The 21,331-nt window shown below is 35.6% G+C and overlaps 1 protein-coding gene across 1 annotated transcript in view; it reads left to right on the top strand.

The window, feature by feature from the left end:
- The first annotated feature begins 5,943 nt into the window (after positions 1-5,943).
- Positions 5,944-21,331, top strand: part of LOC149532013 (shaggy-related protein kinase epsilon-like) — a 108,559-nt gene continuing 93,171 nt past the window's right edge. Inside the window, exons 1-3 of the mRNA XM_089810457.1 lie at positions 5,944-6,124; positions 17,825-18,091; positions 18,215-18,307. Coding sequence (XP_089666583.1) covers positions 6,065-6,124; positions 17,825-18,091; positions 18,215-18,307 — 420 coding nt within the window. The 5' untranslated portion in view covers positions 5,944-6,064. The remainder of the gene's footprint in view (positions 6,125-17,824; positions 18,092-18,214; positions 18,308-21,331) is intronic.

Raw genomic sequence — 21,331 nt, 5'->3', positions numbered from 1 at the left:
TGTTTTGTCTTGGTCCTTGAGAGCTATTTGTATTTGATTATAACCACTAAAACCATAAAGGAAAGAAAAATATTTCTTGCCAGCTAGGTTATCAAGAACTTGATCTATAAATGGCAATGGAAAGTGGTCTTTTTTAGTGGCTGAATTGAGCTCCCTATAATCCACACAAATTCTCCATTTCCCTCCCTTCTCTAGTACTATAACCAAGGGTGAGACCCATTGGCTATCAGAGATGGGGTAGATAAAACCAACATTTAACAACTTTTGGAGCTCATTCTCAATTATATCCCTCAAGATAGGGTTGACTCTCCTCTGAGGCTATTGAACAGGTTTGAGTTCAGGACTGATGTAGATTTTGTGGGTGCAGAGCTTTGGATCCAATCCTTTCATTTCCATGTAGTCCTAAGAAAATGCTTGTTGATTCTCTTGCAATAACTATAGCACAATTTTCTAATGGGGAGGTGATAAGGCATTGCTAACATTCAACTCTCTTCCTAGACCGACTTCCACCTTAATGACCTTATTTGTCATTAATAGCTGTGCATTTGGAGAAGAATCCACCTCATGGGGTAATAATGTGTGAAGGAATTGAGAGACTTTTGAATGCTGAGGTGTGCTCAAAGTTGGTAATATAGTTTCTAGGATACAATCATCTTGGGGACACAATGGAGACTCTATTCCATACTCATTTATAAAAATGGATGAAATTATCTCATCTTCTTCCCAAGAGGCTACAAATGACTGGTTCAGATACTCCCGAGAGGCTACAAGGAAATGAAATCTACTCTAACATATAAGTTCACTTGCTAAGTGGCCCCCCTTGGATGAGTGAACATGAAATGCAATCAAGATATAAGATATAAACTTGAACTATGCATTCTATTCATTCATGGAGAAAGATTACAATTGATTGAAAAACAATATCACAATAATTCTACTATGAAAATCAACTTATTCTCCTCCTTTGACTTCTCAATAATAGTCATTATTTCAAGGGAAACTTACAACTACTTCCTAAATCTAAGATCACTCCATTAATGAGACCAATTATAGACTCATAAAGTTCAAAATAGAAACAACATTAACCATGAATAAATCCTCCAAGAATATAGCAAGTTGTGGAAGCTACATCTGTATGCTGTATACAACAAAAAATAATAAATGATTTGCCTTGCTTGCGAAGGTCTAGCAATCCATGGTTGGCTTTGACTACTCTAGTGCCGAAATGTTGATCCTTGAATACCTGGAGTAAACACCCGCAAAATAATTAATGCACACACAACCTTCCATATACATATATATTCTCATCATCAATATTAGAGAAAAGGTGTAAAGTTTCAATTAACACTCTTACAAGTCTTACGACTACAGGAGGAAAACTACCCAAAACATAACATAGATAGGGAAACATTTATCAACATGTATAACTACTTCATTATACCATTTTTGTCCATGAATTCAAACAAATATAGTGTCTTTAAACTATCTATACTCTACTTCATGTATTCACGCGTGCGCGAGCACACACACAAACACACACACATATAACATATACATAAAAACCATAAGTTCATATGTTTGAAACCATAAATTCATGACTATATGCAAAATAACTATTTGAAAGTAAGATAAAATGAACTAAAAAATATGGCCTTTTGGAGGCCCATCAAGCGTCCCTAACTATGTGGAAGTTAGATAAAATATTCATTGTGATGGGAAGGCTTGTTTGAATAAAGTTTGGTCTTCTCTTCTAGAACAAGATGCTTTCTCTAGGTACAACTTACAATCCCATGACCATGAACTATGCTAGATTATTAATAGTATGTTGTACTTAATCTAAGATAATAATAAGAGAAGTGCCTTATGATATTAAAAAAAAATCATTTGTGGAACACAGTGAGAACTAATCGTGACATTGTTGCTTTTATATTTGAAGATTCATGTTAATTACAACTTAATTTGTTCTCATTAATTCAATGCATGCTCTCATTAATCTAAATATTCTACCTTCATCAATCTAAACTACACAATCATCAAATTAATTATTGAATTGTTGTGATGGCTGAGTACTTATTGTGATGACAAGTCTATGCCCTTGTCAATACACTTTCACATGCTTTAATAAATTGCTTTCATGTGGTTTGAAAGCCAAGAGGTCCATATTAATTATGTGGTTGCCTATATCAAATTATGTGGTTTATTACAATGCTTTCACATAGGTTGAAAAAAATGTGGCCTATTATTTCTATCCTTGCCTAGCTCAAACAAAACTTTTTTGTGTTATTAATCAAAACCGAAATATATGAATGTGATGTGAGGACAAATTGTTGAAATTATATGAAATTAACATCTATAATTTCTTTCCATTACATTTTGATATAAAATTATTTCTTAAAAACTACGACCTCACATATCTATAATAATTGATAAAATATTATTTATAATAATTTTAAAAATAAAATTATTTATTTTAGGTTCTTGTTACTATTAGTATCCTCATTTTTCATATCAAATAATATATTATATTAGGTGTTCTCAATCTTTTTATTAGATTTTTTTTTTTTTTTTAAATGAATAAAATATTAGTAACTATTTTTTGATCAATTCAATATTTCTAAAGCCTTCATATTTATTTATTAATTTTATATGCTATACAATTTATTTATTTCAAATACGATTGACTGAATTCAATTTGTGTTAAAAATCTATATTATAGTAAATACAACAAACTTTACATTGCACTATTAAATGTAATCATAATTGTAGATTTTAAAAATTCATATTATAATAAATACAATTGATCTTTTACAATTTATAAATTTGAAATAATTTATTTTTGAATTAAGTTGTTTAATTGATATTTCCTATTTTACCTACTAGTTTCAAATTATTATTTAACAAGGTTGCATGGGTACTCGTACCCACACCCCTGGTACTCGTACCCACCGAGTACCCACGTACCCAAGTACCGGGTACACGTATCCCACGTACCGGGTACTTGGTGGAGAGCATCATAGCTAAGGACCTTGATTAAGATTCTGATTTTGGTTTTTTATTTTTGTATTAGCTTGTTGTTTATCGAACTTAATTCAATACCAAATCAGTTTGAAACTTTGATACTCATTAACAATAAACTTTATCACTGTTCAAGTCATAAGTTTATCATTTGCAATATGTCATTGTTATATGATTTAGGATCCTCTTGTTCATGTTTAAAGTCTGCCTTCTTTGTTATGCATCTAAGCATTTATCATGTATTATTATTTCAAACATATAGCAAATCTGAAACTGAAAACAATACATTACATTTGCAAACTTTATCACTGTTCTTGTTTTGAAAAACCATTGTAATGACTCATAATTTTAGAGTTTTTTAAAATATAAAGGTATAATTTTTAAATAAGTTTGACATACCCAAGTCCCTTCGTCCCCTATTATGAAAAATACTTTAAACATTAAACATTCAGCAATAGCATATATATATATTTCAAATTTCTTGTTTTGAATGCTCAATGTCATGACTCATGACATATATTTTGATTTTTATATTTTCTATAAAATATTAATAATATAGAAAAAATAGGCATACACACGTACCCCCGTCCCCTATTTTGAAAAATATGCGTACCCGTACCCGTACCCGTACCCGTCCCCGTACCCACGTACCCGTGCAACCTTGTTATTTAATCATTTCAAAATTCACATATTAATATTAAAAATAATCCTTTGACCATGCACCTTTTTATGAATGAGTCTAATAGAACTTCATAAGCATTTTGTTAAAAAATGAGCCTAATTTATAATTAAGTTATAATTGTAACATTACATTTATATCATAATTAAGAAATTATTTTAAACTATAAATATATTTTAATTAAAAATATATATTTTCTCAAATATTTAGATGTGTATTATTTAAAAAAAAAACAAAATAGTTTTTTTTTTTTTTTCTTTTTGGATCGGTAAACGGCCAAGGCTTTGATGTATATTATTAATTTAAAAGAAGTTACAGTTTGGTATCTCCGTTCAAACGGGCACTGGTAGGAAAGAATGGAGAAGAAAACCTCCAGTCTTGCCTGGGACAACATGTCCTATATTATTACATTTTTAAAAGGGGCATACCCCAGTGAAATCATTTACCTAAATTTACATATACACCGGGGCATTCTCCTGATAATTACAACGTTTTAGAATAATCCATAGTCTTTGCCAAGTGATGCTAGGATAATGTTCAGAAGATTGATTATGAGCTATCACTTCTTCCTTGCTGCATTTATCCATCTAGTACACTAAACACTCAAAAAAGCATTAGTATATATAAAAAAGAGCAAAATTCATAGATGCCGATCACGATAAAGTGGAAAGATTTTTTTTTATTTTTAAAAATTCTAAATTGAAAATTAAAATTTTCATATAATTTTTTCATGTAATAATATTAAATATTAGTTATTTTTTATTAAATATTATCATTATTATTAATTCATTTGATTGTCTTATAACTATTGAATTTTAATCTTTTCTATTGTACTTAATTAAACTATTATAACTTAATAGATTTGTTTTAAAAAACTACACTAGTAGCATGTAGAATAATTTTTTCTAAATGAATATAATAATTTATGGTCAATAGTTCTATGGTTAACACTAATTCATTAGAAACTATGATACTCAAAGACTACACTTCTAAGCTCAAAATTATTATGAGAGTACTTAACTTTTACTCTTGCCATCCACTTAGAAATAGACCATAATCTAAAAGCACAACTATTTAAGCTCTACGAAATATCTTGTTTTCAAAAACTATCTATAGACACCCCCATAATCTTTTTAAAAATATGAATAACATTTTTTTTTAATATTATATATCGATTGATAAAAAAGATAGGTACAAAACTGGGAGGGGAGGCAAGGCCTCAACCTAGCAAGTTTACATCATAAGAAGTAGATACAAAATATGACTATCCACCCTTGGTCACCTTCCATCCAAACAACTTTCTTCGTATTCGTATGAATAACAATTTAGAAAATGTTGAATAATTTTATGATTAAGACTAGTTCATTCCAACAAATGCTACTCAATATATATATTTTATAAAATAAAATCGTCAACCAATTATATTTTTACCATATCATAAACAATTCTTAAACTTTCTTGATGATAGATCATGTACGATAATTTGAAACATTGATGATAAAAGTGTTTTTTTAAGAACGATTAGATTTTCACAATCTATGAGATATTTGCAAGTTTTATACAATCTCAAAGAACAAGTATATTTCCATAGTCTTATGAGATATTTGCAACTTTTATACAATATGTAAGAACATTTTTACCATATCATAAACAATTTTTGAACTTCCCTGATGATACATCATGGAAGATAATCTGAAACATTGATGATAGAACTATTTTTTAAGAACAAGTAGATTGCCACAATCTATGAAATATTTACAAGTTTGATACAATCTATAAGAATATTTTTATCATATAATAAACAGTTCTTAAAATTTTCTTGATGATAATTTGAAACATTAATGATAAAATATTTTAGAAATATCCTCATCATTATTATTATTAATTGTAAACTCTACTATCATTAATGTATAAATATCTTTAAACATAGAGGGGAGGTAGTTGAGGGAATCCCCTCTACCTAATAATAAAAACATCCCAGGTGAAAAAATAAATTATGAATAATAATAATAACATGGATGCTTATGCAGACCAATCAAGCCATCCCGCTAGCTGGGAAGTGAATAATATACGATGGAGGGTTGAAAAGGAAAGGACAGGAAGTAAAAAAAAGTAAAGGTTAAGGTTAAAGGCGCACCGTGCACGCTAATACATGGCAATTCATTGGTGAAGCGATGGATTAATTGGTTAAGCATGTTTGACTGAAAAAAGCCCCTAGTTTTGTTGGGTTGCTGTCGGAGGAATAGAACAGAAGAGCATAGGAGGAGATGAGGTTGCCCTGCGCTCCTCAAACAGCAATAGCGCTAGGAAAAGTTGGAAGCCCTCCATTGAAGTCACTCCATTGAAGCCCTGCACTCAAAGAGCGCTGCAATGCACGTCATGCGACGCCTCAAGAGTATTGCGTCCGGCCGCTCCTCCATCTCCGATCCGGTAACTTCCTTGCAACTTCATCTACTTTGAATTTTCCCGCAGGATTTCAAACCCTCAACATAAAATGAAATCATAGTCACTCGCTTGTCATCTCTTAACATTTTGGTAGTATTTGAAGCTGGAGAGGAAACCCATGTCCTCGCATAAGTACTTAAAAAATGTGATGTGTTTTTCTGTTTTTCGTTGGGTAAATATGAGGGCTAAAGATGAGAGAGCGATGCTAAGTTGAGCCAGATGAGGCCTTAGCCGCATTGGGGACAATTTAAGTACCATAAGATCAATTCTGGGACTTGGTCATTGGAGAACGCGGAACAGTTGTGACTTTCTTTACTGAGCCTCTGATATTTTCTCACGTTTAGGTTTGTTCAATTGTGGATTGACACCGGCTACCTCACTCGAAATTTTTTAAATCGTTGACAACTTTCAATAGCGCTTCTGAGTCTTTACGTGGGACTCTGAATACGTAGAAGAATTTCAATTATTGTCATCACAGTGGGTACAAAGACGAATGTTGGGAAATCAAAACATGGACGAATCTATAAACATGATGTTGTAGCTTCAGTCGGATTGATTTGATCTAGACTCGATCCCGTATGGTTATTGTTTAAACATTAATGCATTTGATTAGTTGTCAATTGGACTATATATAGTTAATAATAATGTCTAATGACAATTAACTTACAATAACTAATATTGGTTAGAAGTGTAGAGACATGTCTCTTCTACTCCTATTTATATACACTTGGATCTGCATTTGCAAAACAAAAACGGGATAGGCAGTGCCATTACATTTGCAGCTATTCTCTTAAAGTTAAACAGTTATTTCGTGGGTTCTAGTTGATTTGATTGAAATCTTACATTTCCTATTGTCTGAAAACCACAAGAAAGAGTTCTGATTATGAAACCAATTAATAAAAAACATTTTCCACCATGTTGTGACCCATTGGGAGTTGCCTTGGCTGTTACACGTCTACCAGGTATCAAATTGTGCAGAATGCTTGGTCCTTGATTTCAAGAAGGTTTTATTTAGAAAGTCAAAGAAAGGAAAAAGAGGCCAAAAGTAATTTAATGGTTATGTACCAGGAAGTTTCCATTTTTTCATTCATGTTGTTGTGTTTTGCGCAGAGATAAAGGTAGAAAGCAATAAACAAAATGAAGAACAAGAAAACACATAAATACACATTTATCCTGGGAAATCCCTCCAACTTGAGGGGAAAAACCCAACCACACCAAAAAAATATCTCTTTTATTAAATTGTATAGGGTCAAGTACAATGCTTTCAGCTGAATACAATACTTTAACTTTTTGATAAGTAATGAGTTTATTCATATTTTGTAAAGATTACATCGATTTCCAACATGCTTAAAAGCCTTGATTTTCAAGCATCCCCTTACTTTGCAGCCAAAAAAAAAAGCCTTCATACCATGCTTTGCAGATCTTTCCCATTACAGACTAGTATACACTTGATGACAACACCAATCAGCCCAACAAGAAAAAGGTTTAAGCACCCTTCCCATACACCATTGCATAGACACCACAAGGACGACAACCATAGAACACACAACAACAACACCAAGCAAACCAATAGGAGATACACCCTACTCTGGAAAATGGGAGCCAAAAACAAACTAGGATGCAATTCTCCCTTTCCTCCATCGAGCCATCCCTCCCTTGACTCAGTGATCATCACTCTACCCACTGAAGACAGCTTCTTTGACTTCCGACCCAACACTGGTGGTGGCACTTCTCTTGCCATTTCCCTTGTTTCCCTTTCCCAAACCTTGCTCGGTGTCTGCTTCCATTTTTTTTGCCTTTCCACTTCCAAGCACCATTGGTCGTCCTCCCATCTGGTAAGAACCTGAATCAGGTTCATCCACGTAGTGAGCACCTCACCCCTCCGCTTCCAAATTGGAGCGGAGCTGTTGAAGATGAGGAAAGGTTGGACTCATTCCTTTGGACCCTCCACACAACATCATACACGTTCTGTTGTTTGAAAGCCAAGACCAACCTCCGCCATTTCCAACCATTTCCCATATCCTTGACGCCAATCCGGTTCCACGCAAAGCTCTATAATCTTTGTGGCCTCCTTGTTCTGGGCCAAAAGGAAGGCCCATGCACATAACAAGGATGAAATGTCCAAGTATGTTTGTATGCAAAAATCTTTCCCCATAAATTCCTTGCCTAATAGCCACTCAATGAGATTGAGGAATTCATTTTCCTGGATGTGAAAAACCTCACCCAGGTGACGTGGAGTAATTTCATTATTGAATCCCAAGGTTTTCTTTCTCTTGGGAGTTGACAGGTTGAAATTCGCTTCCATTTGCCCTTTAATCCTTGCTTCAAATCACTATGGAAAGACAACGACATTTGGAAAGGAATGCAATATAACTATTCTCTTTCTTCGGAAAGTTCTCTAGCTACAAATGACACCATGATCGATGCCTGTACCATGTGAATTTTGCCCGATTTCACCATCTCCTCTGCACGTGCCATTCAAGAGGACAATAACTGCCGATTGGCTTCCTCACTTTACCATCTTAGTGATGTCCCATCAGCATTTAAATCTAAGTTTGTAAAAAATCCTACCATTTCTTGTTTCTCACAAGGTCAACACCAAAGTTGGCCATTTTGTCTGCTAACCCATTCCCACCCCTTCTAATATGCGAAACCCAGAGGCTTTGGAAGCCTTCAAGCAATCTTCATATCCTTTTAATGTACTTATCCAAATTCCAAGCATCCATGTTTCCTTTTATCACGCTGTTGATCACGATTTATGAGTCACCAACTATATGGATCTTCCTTCCTCCATGATTCTTTGCAACATTTAATGCAAATATAGCCACTTATGTTGCCACATTATTCGTCCCCTCCTTTAAAGATTTAGCACCAAGAACCATGAGATTGCCTGCATCAAGGATTGCACAACTAGACTCCGGCCTAGGTTGCCCTTGGAAGCCCCATCAAAATGCACTCTTATCCACCCCTCGTCTAACTTTTGCTCTTGGAAGCCCTTGAACGAGCCGAAACCTAATTTGAGGCCAAATGGATTGGATTCTCGAGTCAAAGGTAATAAAAGGAATTTTTGTTGCATTGACAAGTGAAGTTGCATTAGAGACTTGTTTTGCGATAGCTTTCTTTAATCTTGAAGAAAATCTTTCTAGTCCTCTTCCTTTTCTTGAAAGATCCATTTGTTCCTCTCCTTCCATATTTTCCACACAACTGACCACCCACAATGCTGCAAAGGTTGATTTATGACTCCAACTTGACTAGGATACTAGCTAATTCTTTAATTTGTTTGGAAGTGGGCCTTCCCACCTCAATTTACCGAGAACAAATTCCCAACACTTCCTTGAGAACCTGCAATTGAGGAGCAGATGATCTATGTTCTCCATTGCCTTGTGACACAAAAAACATTTGAAGGGACTTGCAAAGCCAATCCTCTGAAGGTGCTCCCCTATCAAGATACTACCCTTGTTTGCAAGCTATGTGAATGCTCCAGCCTTAGGAAGGCAAGCCTGATGCTAGCAAATCCTCAGTGCCCATTTTTCTCTAGTCTCCTTTTTTTCTAACAAATTGTAGCCTTGTTTGACTGTATACTTCCCACTCCTCGAACAACACCAAATAATCTTGTCTTCATCTTCTGAAATAGAGATGTCCTGCCGATCAAGAATCCCCTGTAGGGCATTGGCTCTGTTAGCCTCAATCCCCAACATTCTACAATCTTTCCATGCCTTGTATTTACCTTCTTCTCTTTTATTCAAATATACATAATCCCTTCCTTCGCCACCTCTACCACCCTATCATCAATCATCAAAGACTCCATCGGTTGTTTTCCATCCCACAAATTGCCCGAGAAGTCCTTTTTTCTACCATCCCCAAGCAGTCTAGACACATGATTTGTAGACCCACAATCTGTAATAATTGGCCTACAACTCACAATAAAATTCCACAAAGCTGAACACTTGGGAAGATCAATCACTTTCAAAATGTATTCACGGTTTGCTCCTCCTACATACTTCTTATTTAGATTTTAAACCTATCTTTGCGTTGGTTTGCTGTACATTTCCCAAACAAGTTTAGCCCAAAATGCATCATTCATCTTTCTCCAATTGCGAATCCCTGCTCAACCATCTAATTTTGGTTTATAGACCTTATTCCAAGCAAGAAGTGGGACTTTATCTTGGTCACTATTAGCATTCTAGAGAAATTTCCTCATTCTCTACTTGTAAGTTTGATAATCTTCTGAGGAATCTGATTGCAAAACATAGAGTAGATGGGTAATGCAGACACTACCGATTTAAGAAGAGTAATTTTGCCCGCTAATGTTAGCCATCTCGCCTTCCAACCCTCCATGACCTTAGCACATCTATCAACGAACTGGTAAAAACAAAGGAACACCCAACAACTTACCCGTAATATTCCCTATCCTGGCTTCAAACACTCCTGCAATGTCCTTTTGTAAGTTCTCTACCACATTGAAAAAGTATATTTCTAACTTTGCCCAGTTGATATCTTGATCCGACACATCTCTATAAGTGTCCAACACACTTTTCATGACCCTCGCTTCTATCATGGAGGCCTCTCCTATCATAAACGTATCATCGACAAATTGAGAATGGGTAGATGGAACCAAACCATCCGCAATCTTGACTCCTTTCAGTTGACCTTGAGTCCTTTACTTGGTAATGAATATTCCCAACACTTCAGCCAACAAGATAAAAAGAAAAGGCGAGATGCGATCCCCCTGACACAATTCCCCAATCGTAGGGAAGAAACTTTGCCGGCTACCATTCACCAACATTGATGCATTATAGTCCACTGTTATACTTCTCACCCGAGCAATCCATCTCTCACTGAAGCCATACTTACTTTGGACCTCATATAGGAAGCCTCTATCCACCCTATCATATGCCTTTCTAATATCTAGTTTGAGCATCATTGCATTATGTTTACCTGTTGAGATAGTATGAATAACTTCACGAGCCACAGTTATGCCATTGTAATGACCCTCTCTATAAAGGCCACAGAAACCCTCAAACTGAACTTAGGAATTTTGTCAAACACTTGGCGTGTAACAGTAACAATATTCAGAATATGGTAATTTCAGATTTGATACTTTCAGAATATAATCACAGAATTACAATATATATAAAGCCATTGAACTATATTTCAATTACAATGCAATAAATTCTGAAATTATTTTATTACCAATTCTGGACTGATTATTACAATGACTGTATGACAGCAAATTTACCCAAAAATTGACATATATTTCAGAATGCAAGAACTTGGTTTGAAGAACTATGGAAGAACACCACGTTTTGCTGCAGATCGTTGATGAAGACCTCCAACCGCATCCCCAAACTGTCCTTAATTTGCTGCTGCTGCCCAAACTAGTAGGGCCGTACCAGGCCGTACCTGTACGGCTGCTGAAATAAAATAATATTAGGGTTTTGGGACCCCCAAATGCAAGGAAAATGGGCGCCTAGGGTTAGGTAGTAACCCTGTAAAACCATAAAAAATAACTCCAAGGGGTTGAGGAGATATGAGCAATTATGTGGTTCCGAACCCTGCTTTGCCAATTCTGAAAATGCACTTATTCTGTCTTCAAACTCTTGTCAAATGCTTCTCCAATGATAGGGCAAATCTGAAATCCTTATTCCAACCAAAAACAAACCCCAACAACGAATTCTCAATAAGCTCCAATGAGATGGCTGAATACCAACTCCAATTATGCAACAATTCAGGTGATATTTCACACCCTCAAAGTCGCCAATCCAAGGGAGTGATTCGTTCCCAAAGATCGAATAATTTGCAGATCCAAAGTCCACAAATGTCTTCACAATGAAGAAGTAGAAGAGTTCTCCAATCCAAGCATGTCCAAATGAGAGGCCCAGCCCTCTATTTATTCACTTTTCTAAGAAGTTGCTAGAACTTCTAGAAACATCCTTTATATTTTCTCATTATAATGCACTTTTTATAATAAAGTAATTTTATAAAATAAAAAGTGCAACTCAAATTAAAATTATAACATGTGGGCCCCAATATCACATAATGATAAAATATAACCTCTTAACACTTCTTCAAGAGCAAGATATGACTATCTGATCCGCAGAATTGACTCTCTTTCCACACCATTTGCCTACGAGAGTCTGGAATAGGCAAATCCATGATCAATGCCATGTCGAACTAAAGAGGGGACATTACAGCCATCCACAATATGTTGCCCCAACATAAAGCCACTTTGCTTCCAAGATATGAGCTTCTCCAACACTAATTTCAGCCGCTTAGCCCCTATTTTTGAAATTATCTTATAGGTAGTATTGCACAAAGAAATTGGCCTGAAATCCTCTAGCCAATTAGCCTTCTCTCGCTTGGGAATAAGAGCTACCAATGTGTAATTGAAATCCCACAACACAAAGCCACCGATCCTAGATTCCTCCACCACCCCAAGGAGCTCATACTTCAAAACATTCCAAAATTATGGAAAAGGAATGCTTGAAACCCGTCTGGACTCGGGGATTTATCTCCTGCCAAACCAAAGACAGCCTCCTTCAACTCCTTTGAGCTAATAGGTTCCATTAACATACGATAGTCCTCTTTTGACAAAGCCAGTTGAATCACATCCAAAATCTGATTTCTCTACCCATCCCTGCCCACATCACCTGCACTTCAAAGATGAGAAAAAGAACTTTACAACCTGAGCATTGATTTCTTCGATTTCGGACACCTCTCAACCATGCCTCCCTAGACTTCTGTTTATAGAAAACTTTCTCGCTTGCCAGAATTTCCGCATACTTCACTTTGAGGTCCTTCTCTGTCTCAAAATCAATGTCATCCATCCATTCCGCAATAACTTTACTGTTTAGAACCGCTAACTGCCCTTCTAAAATTTCCTTTTCCTTAAAGATATTCTTGAAATAGGATTTGTTCCAAGCTTTTAAGCACTTCTTTAAATACTGTAATTTCTTGAAAAAAATTAAAGCTTCTATTACCTTCTTCTTCCGGAGCATTTTCGCACCAGCCCTTGACCAAGTCATAAAAACCTTCTTCTCCGAACCACATTTTCTCAAATTTAAAGGGATTTCGAGGAGGAGTGCTATCTGTTGTCAGTCTTATAGACACTAGAAAGTGATCAGAGGCTGAGAATGGAAGGATAACAACATCAAGAACCACTTGAAGTCTGTCCCACTTGCCTCCAACAGTGAAGTGATCCAATTTCTCTGCAATGCCCGAGAAGCCAACACATCTATAAGTCCAAGTGAATTTTCCACTCTTTGGCTTTATTTCCTCAAGACCATTGACAGTCACAAAGTCTTCAAAATCATTTGAATTCTCCCTATCCTTTGAACACCTTCTCTCTTATCAGCTACCTCCAAAATTGCATTAAAATCCCTAGCAATGACAACATGGCCATGGCAAATTGGTTCTAATATTTTTGTGATGTTACTCCACAAGCCCTTCTTATCTTCCGTCTTTGTAGGACCATATACATCGATCAACTGGAAACTCACATTTTGCAAGAGGAATTGAATCTTAATCAAGATCCAGTGCTGTGCTTGGTCCACAAGTTCTGCCTTGACTGTTCAATGGTTCCACAAAATCCCCAGACCCCCCAAGCACCAATCGAATCCACAAAATATCTTGAACATCTAATTCGAACTCCTAACAATCTAGCCGCCACATCTTTGTTCACCTTGGTCTCTTGCAAACAAACAACATCTGGTTTCGTCTGATCAAAACAACGTTTGATCAGCCGACATTTATCTGGGGCATTGCAGCCCCTGACATTCTACATAAGGAACCTCATTGCACCCCAGGAGGGACAAGGTCCCTCCTGGATTCAACTTTTGTTTGGCCTCTTAATATTGAATTGAGAGACTCTTAATATCATAACCGAAAGTCTTTTCATTTTCAAAACGCGAGTCTCTTTATATTTCCAAACACATGCCTCTTTGCATGTTGCATGTCTCAAAATGTCAGATATTTAGAGTGAGACAGCACACCTTGAATGCCATATCGTGCTCACTTGATTATAAGAAAGATAGAAATGAACATGACAGAAATGTCATCATAAATCTCTTCTCTAGCAATATCAGAGATAAAGATCTCTATCGCAGCTATATGTGTACTTGAATTCCTTGCTAACTCATGTATGAAGTGAGGAAAATAGACATCAATGTAGCAAAGGAAGGAATAATCTTAAAGATACCTTAAACAATATTAAAGCATTTTTTAAATTTAAGAAAGAAAATATATAAAATAAAAGAAATATACTCTCATCTCTAGAACTTATCTCTAGTGAAGCAATTGTGAGCTAGATTGTGGAGTGCCCACCATAAAACATTTATCAGCAATTTTATCTCCAGGAAATTGCATGTTGCCCAATGAAATATGTGACCCAATATGATTTGAACCTTCCTTTTGGTTAGGATTGTACCTTTTTGTTTTCTAGCATACACCTTTTAGTGCTGGGGGCTTCTAGTTTGCTGGCCCTGATATGCTGCTATTTTTGGATCAATCAGCTTAGCTTTGATCCTAGGAGCTCCAAAAAGATGCTAGGCTACTCTTCCAGTGAGCTGTCCTTTTCCATATGCTTTAATTTGGTTTTTCTCCAGGATCTTCACTAAAGCCGCATCTCTATGCTTGGGGCCCGCGGTCTGACCATAATACCTTTTCATTCTTTTCATTGAACAGTTAGGAATCAAAACTATGATCTGTCATTTATATACTGGGATGTACCTGCACTGAGCTATTGACCTTTTGTGTGGCCAGATCCTTTTCAGTTTGGAGTGTTCCTTGTCTGTTCTTTTGCAATGCCCAAGTTTTTTGGAATTTCTCACATCACCGAAATAAAATGCCATTAGGTTCAAACTAAGAGTTTATCATAGTAATAAAATCTTATCCTGCTACAGCAAGCTACCTCTCTGGTTACATCTACACAACAAGTTTCTGTTGTGTACATAACTTCAAAAATGACCCGAATTGCAATCATCATCATGATTATGCTTAGGATTGTAAAGAGAATGGAATTGATGCCAAAACAATATATTGCCCATTTTAATCATTGGAATATGTTTCGTAATTGGCAGTGGTTATGGTTATTGTGTTCACAATACAGAAAGACATGGGGACTTGCTATTTTTGGAAACAGCGTTGAACAAATTTAATTGAAATTTGAGCATATGAACTTCTTTCATCCAAGTCTTTGTTAGAGACCAGTTGATTGATATTCAAGACTGAGGAAGTTATTGCAACAATTTTTTGATTAATCAAGATTCCAAGCGATGCATTCACGTGTGGGAACCCAATATAGGAAAATTGGACTTTAAACCCAAATTATGGGATCGCAGTGTTACAACATTACTAGAAGGCTATATATAGCCTGCAAGATGCCTCAAACCATGCTGTAGAAGGCAGGCAAATTATGTTTTTGTACTGTTATACTTCCACGGAAAGTTCTATTCAATAACCACCCACAATGGGGCTTTCTGGATATCACTCTCATTGCATTCGTACAAGCCCACAGTATTGCAGTAGAGATATTTGAAGTTTTGAATATCTAAGTGTGGGGGTTATTGTTTAGTTAACAAAATTGATTTGGAGTGTGTAGAATAATTGAAGCAAAGGATCTCCAAAATGTATTGGTCTGCAATGAATGTGACATATCAGAAGGATATTATGTTGGGAACAAGAGGTGTATTATAACTCACTAAAAAGATGAGTTGAAGGACTTGACTTGATTCTACAATCAGACTTGAAGATTCAATCACAAAGGTATCTCAGTTCTAAGTAATTTTTTATTTATGGTAGATGACTGATAAGTAATGAGGAGTTATTTAGATGTGCACCAATATTCTTGGGGTGTTGAAACATACAGATAGACATACATCCTATGAACTCACCCAGAGGAGGCAAATTGAAATGTTTCTCAGAAAATATCGATTGAGACATCTTAGGTACCTGAAGAGTCTACAAAGGATGAAATGCATGCCCAGGAAGTCATTTGTTAGTCTAGAGAGTAAAACTACGAAATGGGATTTGATAAAATATATACCTAGAAATTGGAAAGGTCTGTGAAGCAATTTGGGTTGAAGAAATACTATCTATAGGATGGTTAATGATGTTAAAATTTTAGTGACTAGGCAAAAGGGCCAAATTACTGTGTTGAGAGAGGCCATCCTGGAGAATTTCTTAATTTAAATAAGTTGGCGAGTCTAGGTTTACAGGTGAATCAAAGTAGCCAAGGTCTTTGTTTTTGCAATCTTTTGGATCTAATTTTGATTGAGTCTTGTTGGTAAGTCAGATACCATAAAAGAACTTTGATTTTTGTGATCTTCAATATGATGTAAACTTTTGGGAATGCGTCTACATCAATGATGGGGCCTCTTCCAATGTTGTAGTTTGACCTGTGTACATCTCTCTCTGCTTGTGTTTAAAAATGATTTGACAAAAAATAAAGCTGTTCCAACCAAGTCTTTGAAGTAAAAACAATTGAACAGAAAGTTAGCCATCAATCTGAAATGATCTTATTGCTTCCCTTGCGACTCCAAAAAGATGCAGGAACTGAGGAAACATTTGAGATGAAATGTGATAACTATTAACAAAGCATGGTCAGACTGAGCTTCTTCAATACGCTTAATGACAAGAATACAAAGTATATCTATAGATGTCATTTATTTCCAGAAAGTGCTTGTTTATCACAGGTTCACACAGAGGGCTTAAAGGCTGTCAACATTTGGAATGCTGCTCAGGAACTCCAGTAGAGTGCCTCTGCTGTAGAAACAAACTACAGATCACTGCTACATCAGGGGGTTTCTTTCTTATCGTCACTATATTGAAGGGAGAAACCTCATCAGTAGTCTAACTTCATTGGTTCATTTTGGGTATTGCTAGATGAGGAATCCCCTTGCCAGAAGTGAAAAATATATCAAGGCAAGAAAGCCTTTGCTTGACCTATCACACCAAAGTTATTGCTCTATAAATACTCCAGCAGAAGGTTGTCAAGCAATCCTTAGTCATTAATGTATAAAGAAGAGAGAAGAACAAGAAAATTCCAACATAAATGGACCAATAACTTACTGTAAAAATTAAAACAAACCTGATTTATAAGTTATGTTTGGAGGTTGTTGGGGAATTTGCTTTCAAAATGATATTTTGTACATTAGAATTAAGAGTGGTATCCTAGAGTTTTCTTCTATCAAGTTATGTGCAAACTCTTTGAGTACCAAGAGTTGTGGGTGTTTCCACTTCACTTTCCTCTTATCAACTTAATGACTGGTCAACTAATTGAGGATCTGGACTTGAGCTCCTGGTTTATGTATTTAGGATTTTAGAATGTTCAACCTAGAATATGCGCAAATTTAATGCTGGCACTAAAATGGGCCATCACAATTTGTAATCTGTCCGGAATAGTCTATGCTATTGACTATATTTTGTAGATGGGAGCAATATCTTAGGGACATTTTGGCTTTCCCTCTGATGTATTCTTTTTTTCTAGGGATGTTGTTATTGATTATTTAACAACCATTGCCACGCAGAAATGTTTTGTATGTATAGTTGATAGTTTTGAGATGTTTCTAAGGGAGAACCATTTGTTTCTGGTTGTTTAATAGGAATACTAAACCTCTTTACCTGCTTTCCATAAATTGCGACAATTCAAATGTTCTATCACTTATTTGGTGCTGGAAAATGCTTCAGGGTGGAGATGGTGGCACAAAGAGGGCAAAATTTGATCAGGAAGATGATGTGGAATCTTTTGAATCATCCACTTGCATAGCACGTGCTATCGAGACTTCAGAGCAGCAGGTGTCATTTGTTCCTGTAGAGCCCTCCATGGATGTCCATGCAAGCACCTCGAGCATGGAAGCAGTTCCAAAAATTCGAAATGCTGGCATTGACCAGCTTCCAAAAGAAATGCACGAGATGAAAATTAGGGATGATAAAGCAAAAAATCCAGATAAGAAGGTAAGTTGACATTCTAGTGTTATTATCTTTATGATTTCAAAAATGTGTTGCAGATGATTGTAAGCTTCATTATAATTTGTTTCCAGTTCCATTGACTAATCCTGTGTTGGCGCCCAAGTACAGGATAGTGAGGTGACAGGGGTCAATTGCAATGTAACGGAGACTGGTCACATTATATCTACCACAATAGCCAGTCAAAATGGGCAGCCGAAACAGGTTTGTGAGCTTCATTGTGTTTATTTTTTAATGCATCCAAATTGTGCATATCATTTTTCTTCTGGAATCATAGTTGTCTGTATAAAATGAATTTTATGTTCTTTTAGGTTGGTTCTCTGTTTTTACCATGTTTGTTATAAATATTGTAACTTTCTGCTAAATAAGTGTATATGCGCACTTGTATTTGATCTGTAAATACTTAAAGTTGCACTTTGCTCCTATATTTAACTGTAAAGGCACTATTTATTGTACTAAAGTCTATAAGCAGTTAACTATAATCTTATGGAGAAAGTTAAAAAAATGAGTCAGCATAATTATTTAACTAAGAATTTGGAAAACATGTACTTTTCTAGTGTAACTAGAGTTGATCTGTAAAGACACAGGGTACATTATTTTAGTTTTTTAGTTTTAGTATGAAATATAATTTGAAATTCAATCTTCATTGTGGTGTCTGACAATTTTCTTGTAGAGTACATAATTATCGATCACCATTAGAACTCATGGAAGGCCCAATGGTAATTATTGCAACAAACAATGAATGTTGTCAGTAAGGATGTTATCGTATCTTGCTACAATTTGCTTTGAAAATTAACCTGGGAAATTGGATGCTTTTTCACATTGGACGGTAGTTGAAGTTTGTTCATTTCTTCAGCTTGCATGACTTTGCATGAAATCTTTCATCATCTCATTGCTTCTTGTTACATCCTGCAATCAAGAGAGATTAGTAATAATTTATTAAATCAATCTCTCATTAAGAGAAATACCCAGATCAATGATAAAAGCATAATATTTCTAGTGAAATACCATGAATTAATAATAGCTATATAAAAGTCATGATCCATATTCAAAGATATAATCATAAAATACTTCTCTTTATTGTCTGAATTTCCTCATAATTCAGCAAAACTCTTTCGGCATTACAAAATTGAGGTGCAGATAGAGAGAGAAATCAAACACCAGCACATCTGCCTCTACACAATCTCAAAATAACCCTTCAATTCTTGCATTTCTTAAATTCCCGAATTTTTTATTTTAATTCAGCATCTTTACTAGACCTGCTCTGATACTATGTTAAGTTTTTGAACCAGAATAGCATACAACAAATAACAGATAAGATAAGAAATACAAGGACACTAGAGATACCATGGGAAAACCCTCCTACTCAAGAGTAAAACCAAGCCTTGCCAAATAAATTCTCCTTTATTGAAATAAAGATCAAGACTGATTACAAAGCTCACAAGCTCAGTCAGGGAATTGAGTCCTACTCTTAGATTGTTCCCCCTTAGCAATCACACATAGAGTGCCTTATAACAATCTGAACAACTCCTGTTATCAGTTACAATACATAAAGAATCACATAAGTATTCCTAACTGCAGGCTATAACCAAGGTGAACTGTGCTGTGAAATCGCCAGGATTTGCACATGGCATAGTCTTCTAAAAAACATTTTAATCTTGCTTCCTATATGCTAAAACATTCTCATGACCATGTTGAAATCTATATAAACCTTTCATTTCGACCTGTTCAGGAAACCCATTTCTGGGCCTCTTTGTTGCATTCAATCCATCAATTTGATAGGTTGCTTTTGTGAGTCTTATAGTGCCTTTTATTCTTCCTTCGAGTGAAATATAACTACATTTTTTTTTGCTGAATCTGGTTTTAACCATTGTAGCTTTTCAATTTAAGGGAGTGCTTTCTTCACAATTTGCTAGCCTGCTAGTTGCTATATTATTGAGATCTTTCACACACTGAACTTTGAATAGTCACAATTGTTATGCTTAGGAGATGGAGGCAGGTAAGAAATGCTTGCTGTCCTTGGGTTCCTTGGCGATGAAAGTAGAACAGTGTGATCTGAGCCTTGGCTTGCTGCCCAACCAGCCAGAATAGTATCAACACAGCTTATTGGCCTTGGCCACCTAAAACAATGTAACCATAAAATTTCTCTTCTAATGGTATTTTCGCATTATTACTTAGACCTTAGGTACCCGTTGATATGAGTTTTGTTCCACTACAACATGCAAAATCAAATACTCAGTGTTCTAATATGAAACACCAAACATTTAAACCTCTCTTTATATAAGGTCATCTCTCATGCTAAGCTTGCAAAGTAAGATCATGAAATGACTTCAAGGTTCCATGTGATATGCTGGCTATCACAAAGGGACTTACGCTATTAATTCAATGGATATCAACTCTTGCACTTCAAAAGATTTGGCTCTACAATGTGGAATGGAAATTTATCTAACTATTCCACTTCTACTCCAACTTAAACTTCTAACCTCTATTTCTGCTTCTACTTCTACTAAGAATGCAAGGAATCATGGACGACTTGGACTCTACTAAATGTAATCTTGTCAGCGACTCTACCCACCTAGTGCAAGCTTCTAAGGAACAATCTAATGGTTTTCACATTAATATCTATCCTCTCCAATCCCATCAATGGATGCAAACTAAAGATTGGATATCAATTGAAGTTAAGTGCTCAATCATTGACTTACCACACAAGGCACTTCTACCATCAGCAAGAGGCTAGCTGCCCGGATTTGTTGAGTCAAGCAAGTCAACATCCACAAAACTTCCATTCAACTAAACTACTTCTAACAACATGAAACAAAATCCTAAACTAAGTAAGGAAATATGGATAGCCATGCACTAATACCAACTTGATCATAACAATTCACCATGCAAGGCACAACAATGAAAAGTAGAGCAAATTTGGTATTATATAAGCAACAATTCTTCAAAATGTCCTCCCTTTATATAGGATCCCCAATTACAATGAATGGCCAAGATTGATTTGAAGTCAAGGGCCAAGATTAATCCACATAACCCCTGTTTAGGTTTCATAACTACATGCTACAAATATTAAATGCTCAGCCAATTACAATTAAGCACCACCTTGTGGGCCAACGAAAAAATTACATTGCTCCCTTCAACCAATGAAAAAATTTAAATCCATAACCGGATAAAGATGAATGACACGAGGACCGAATGAGAAGAGAACCCATTATAGACAACACCACC

The sequence above is a fragment of the Cupressus sempervirens genome, chromosome 11, assembly GCF_028749045.1.
Source record: "Cupressus sempervirens isolate cs-2001-9-10 chromosome 11, ASM2874904v1, whole genome shotgun sequence".
NCBI lineage: Eukaryota > Viridiplantae > Streptophyta > Pinopsida > Cupressales > Cupressaceae > Cupressus > Cupressus sempervirens.
This window is presented reverse-complemented; position numbering and strand designations above follow the sequence as displayed.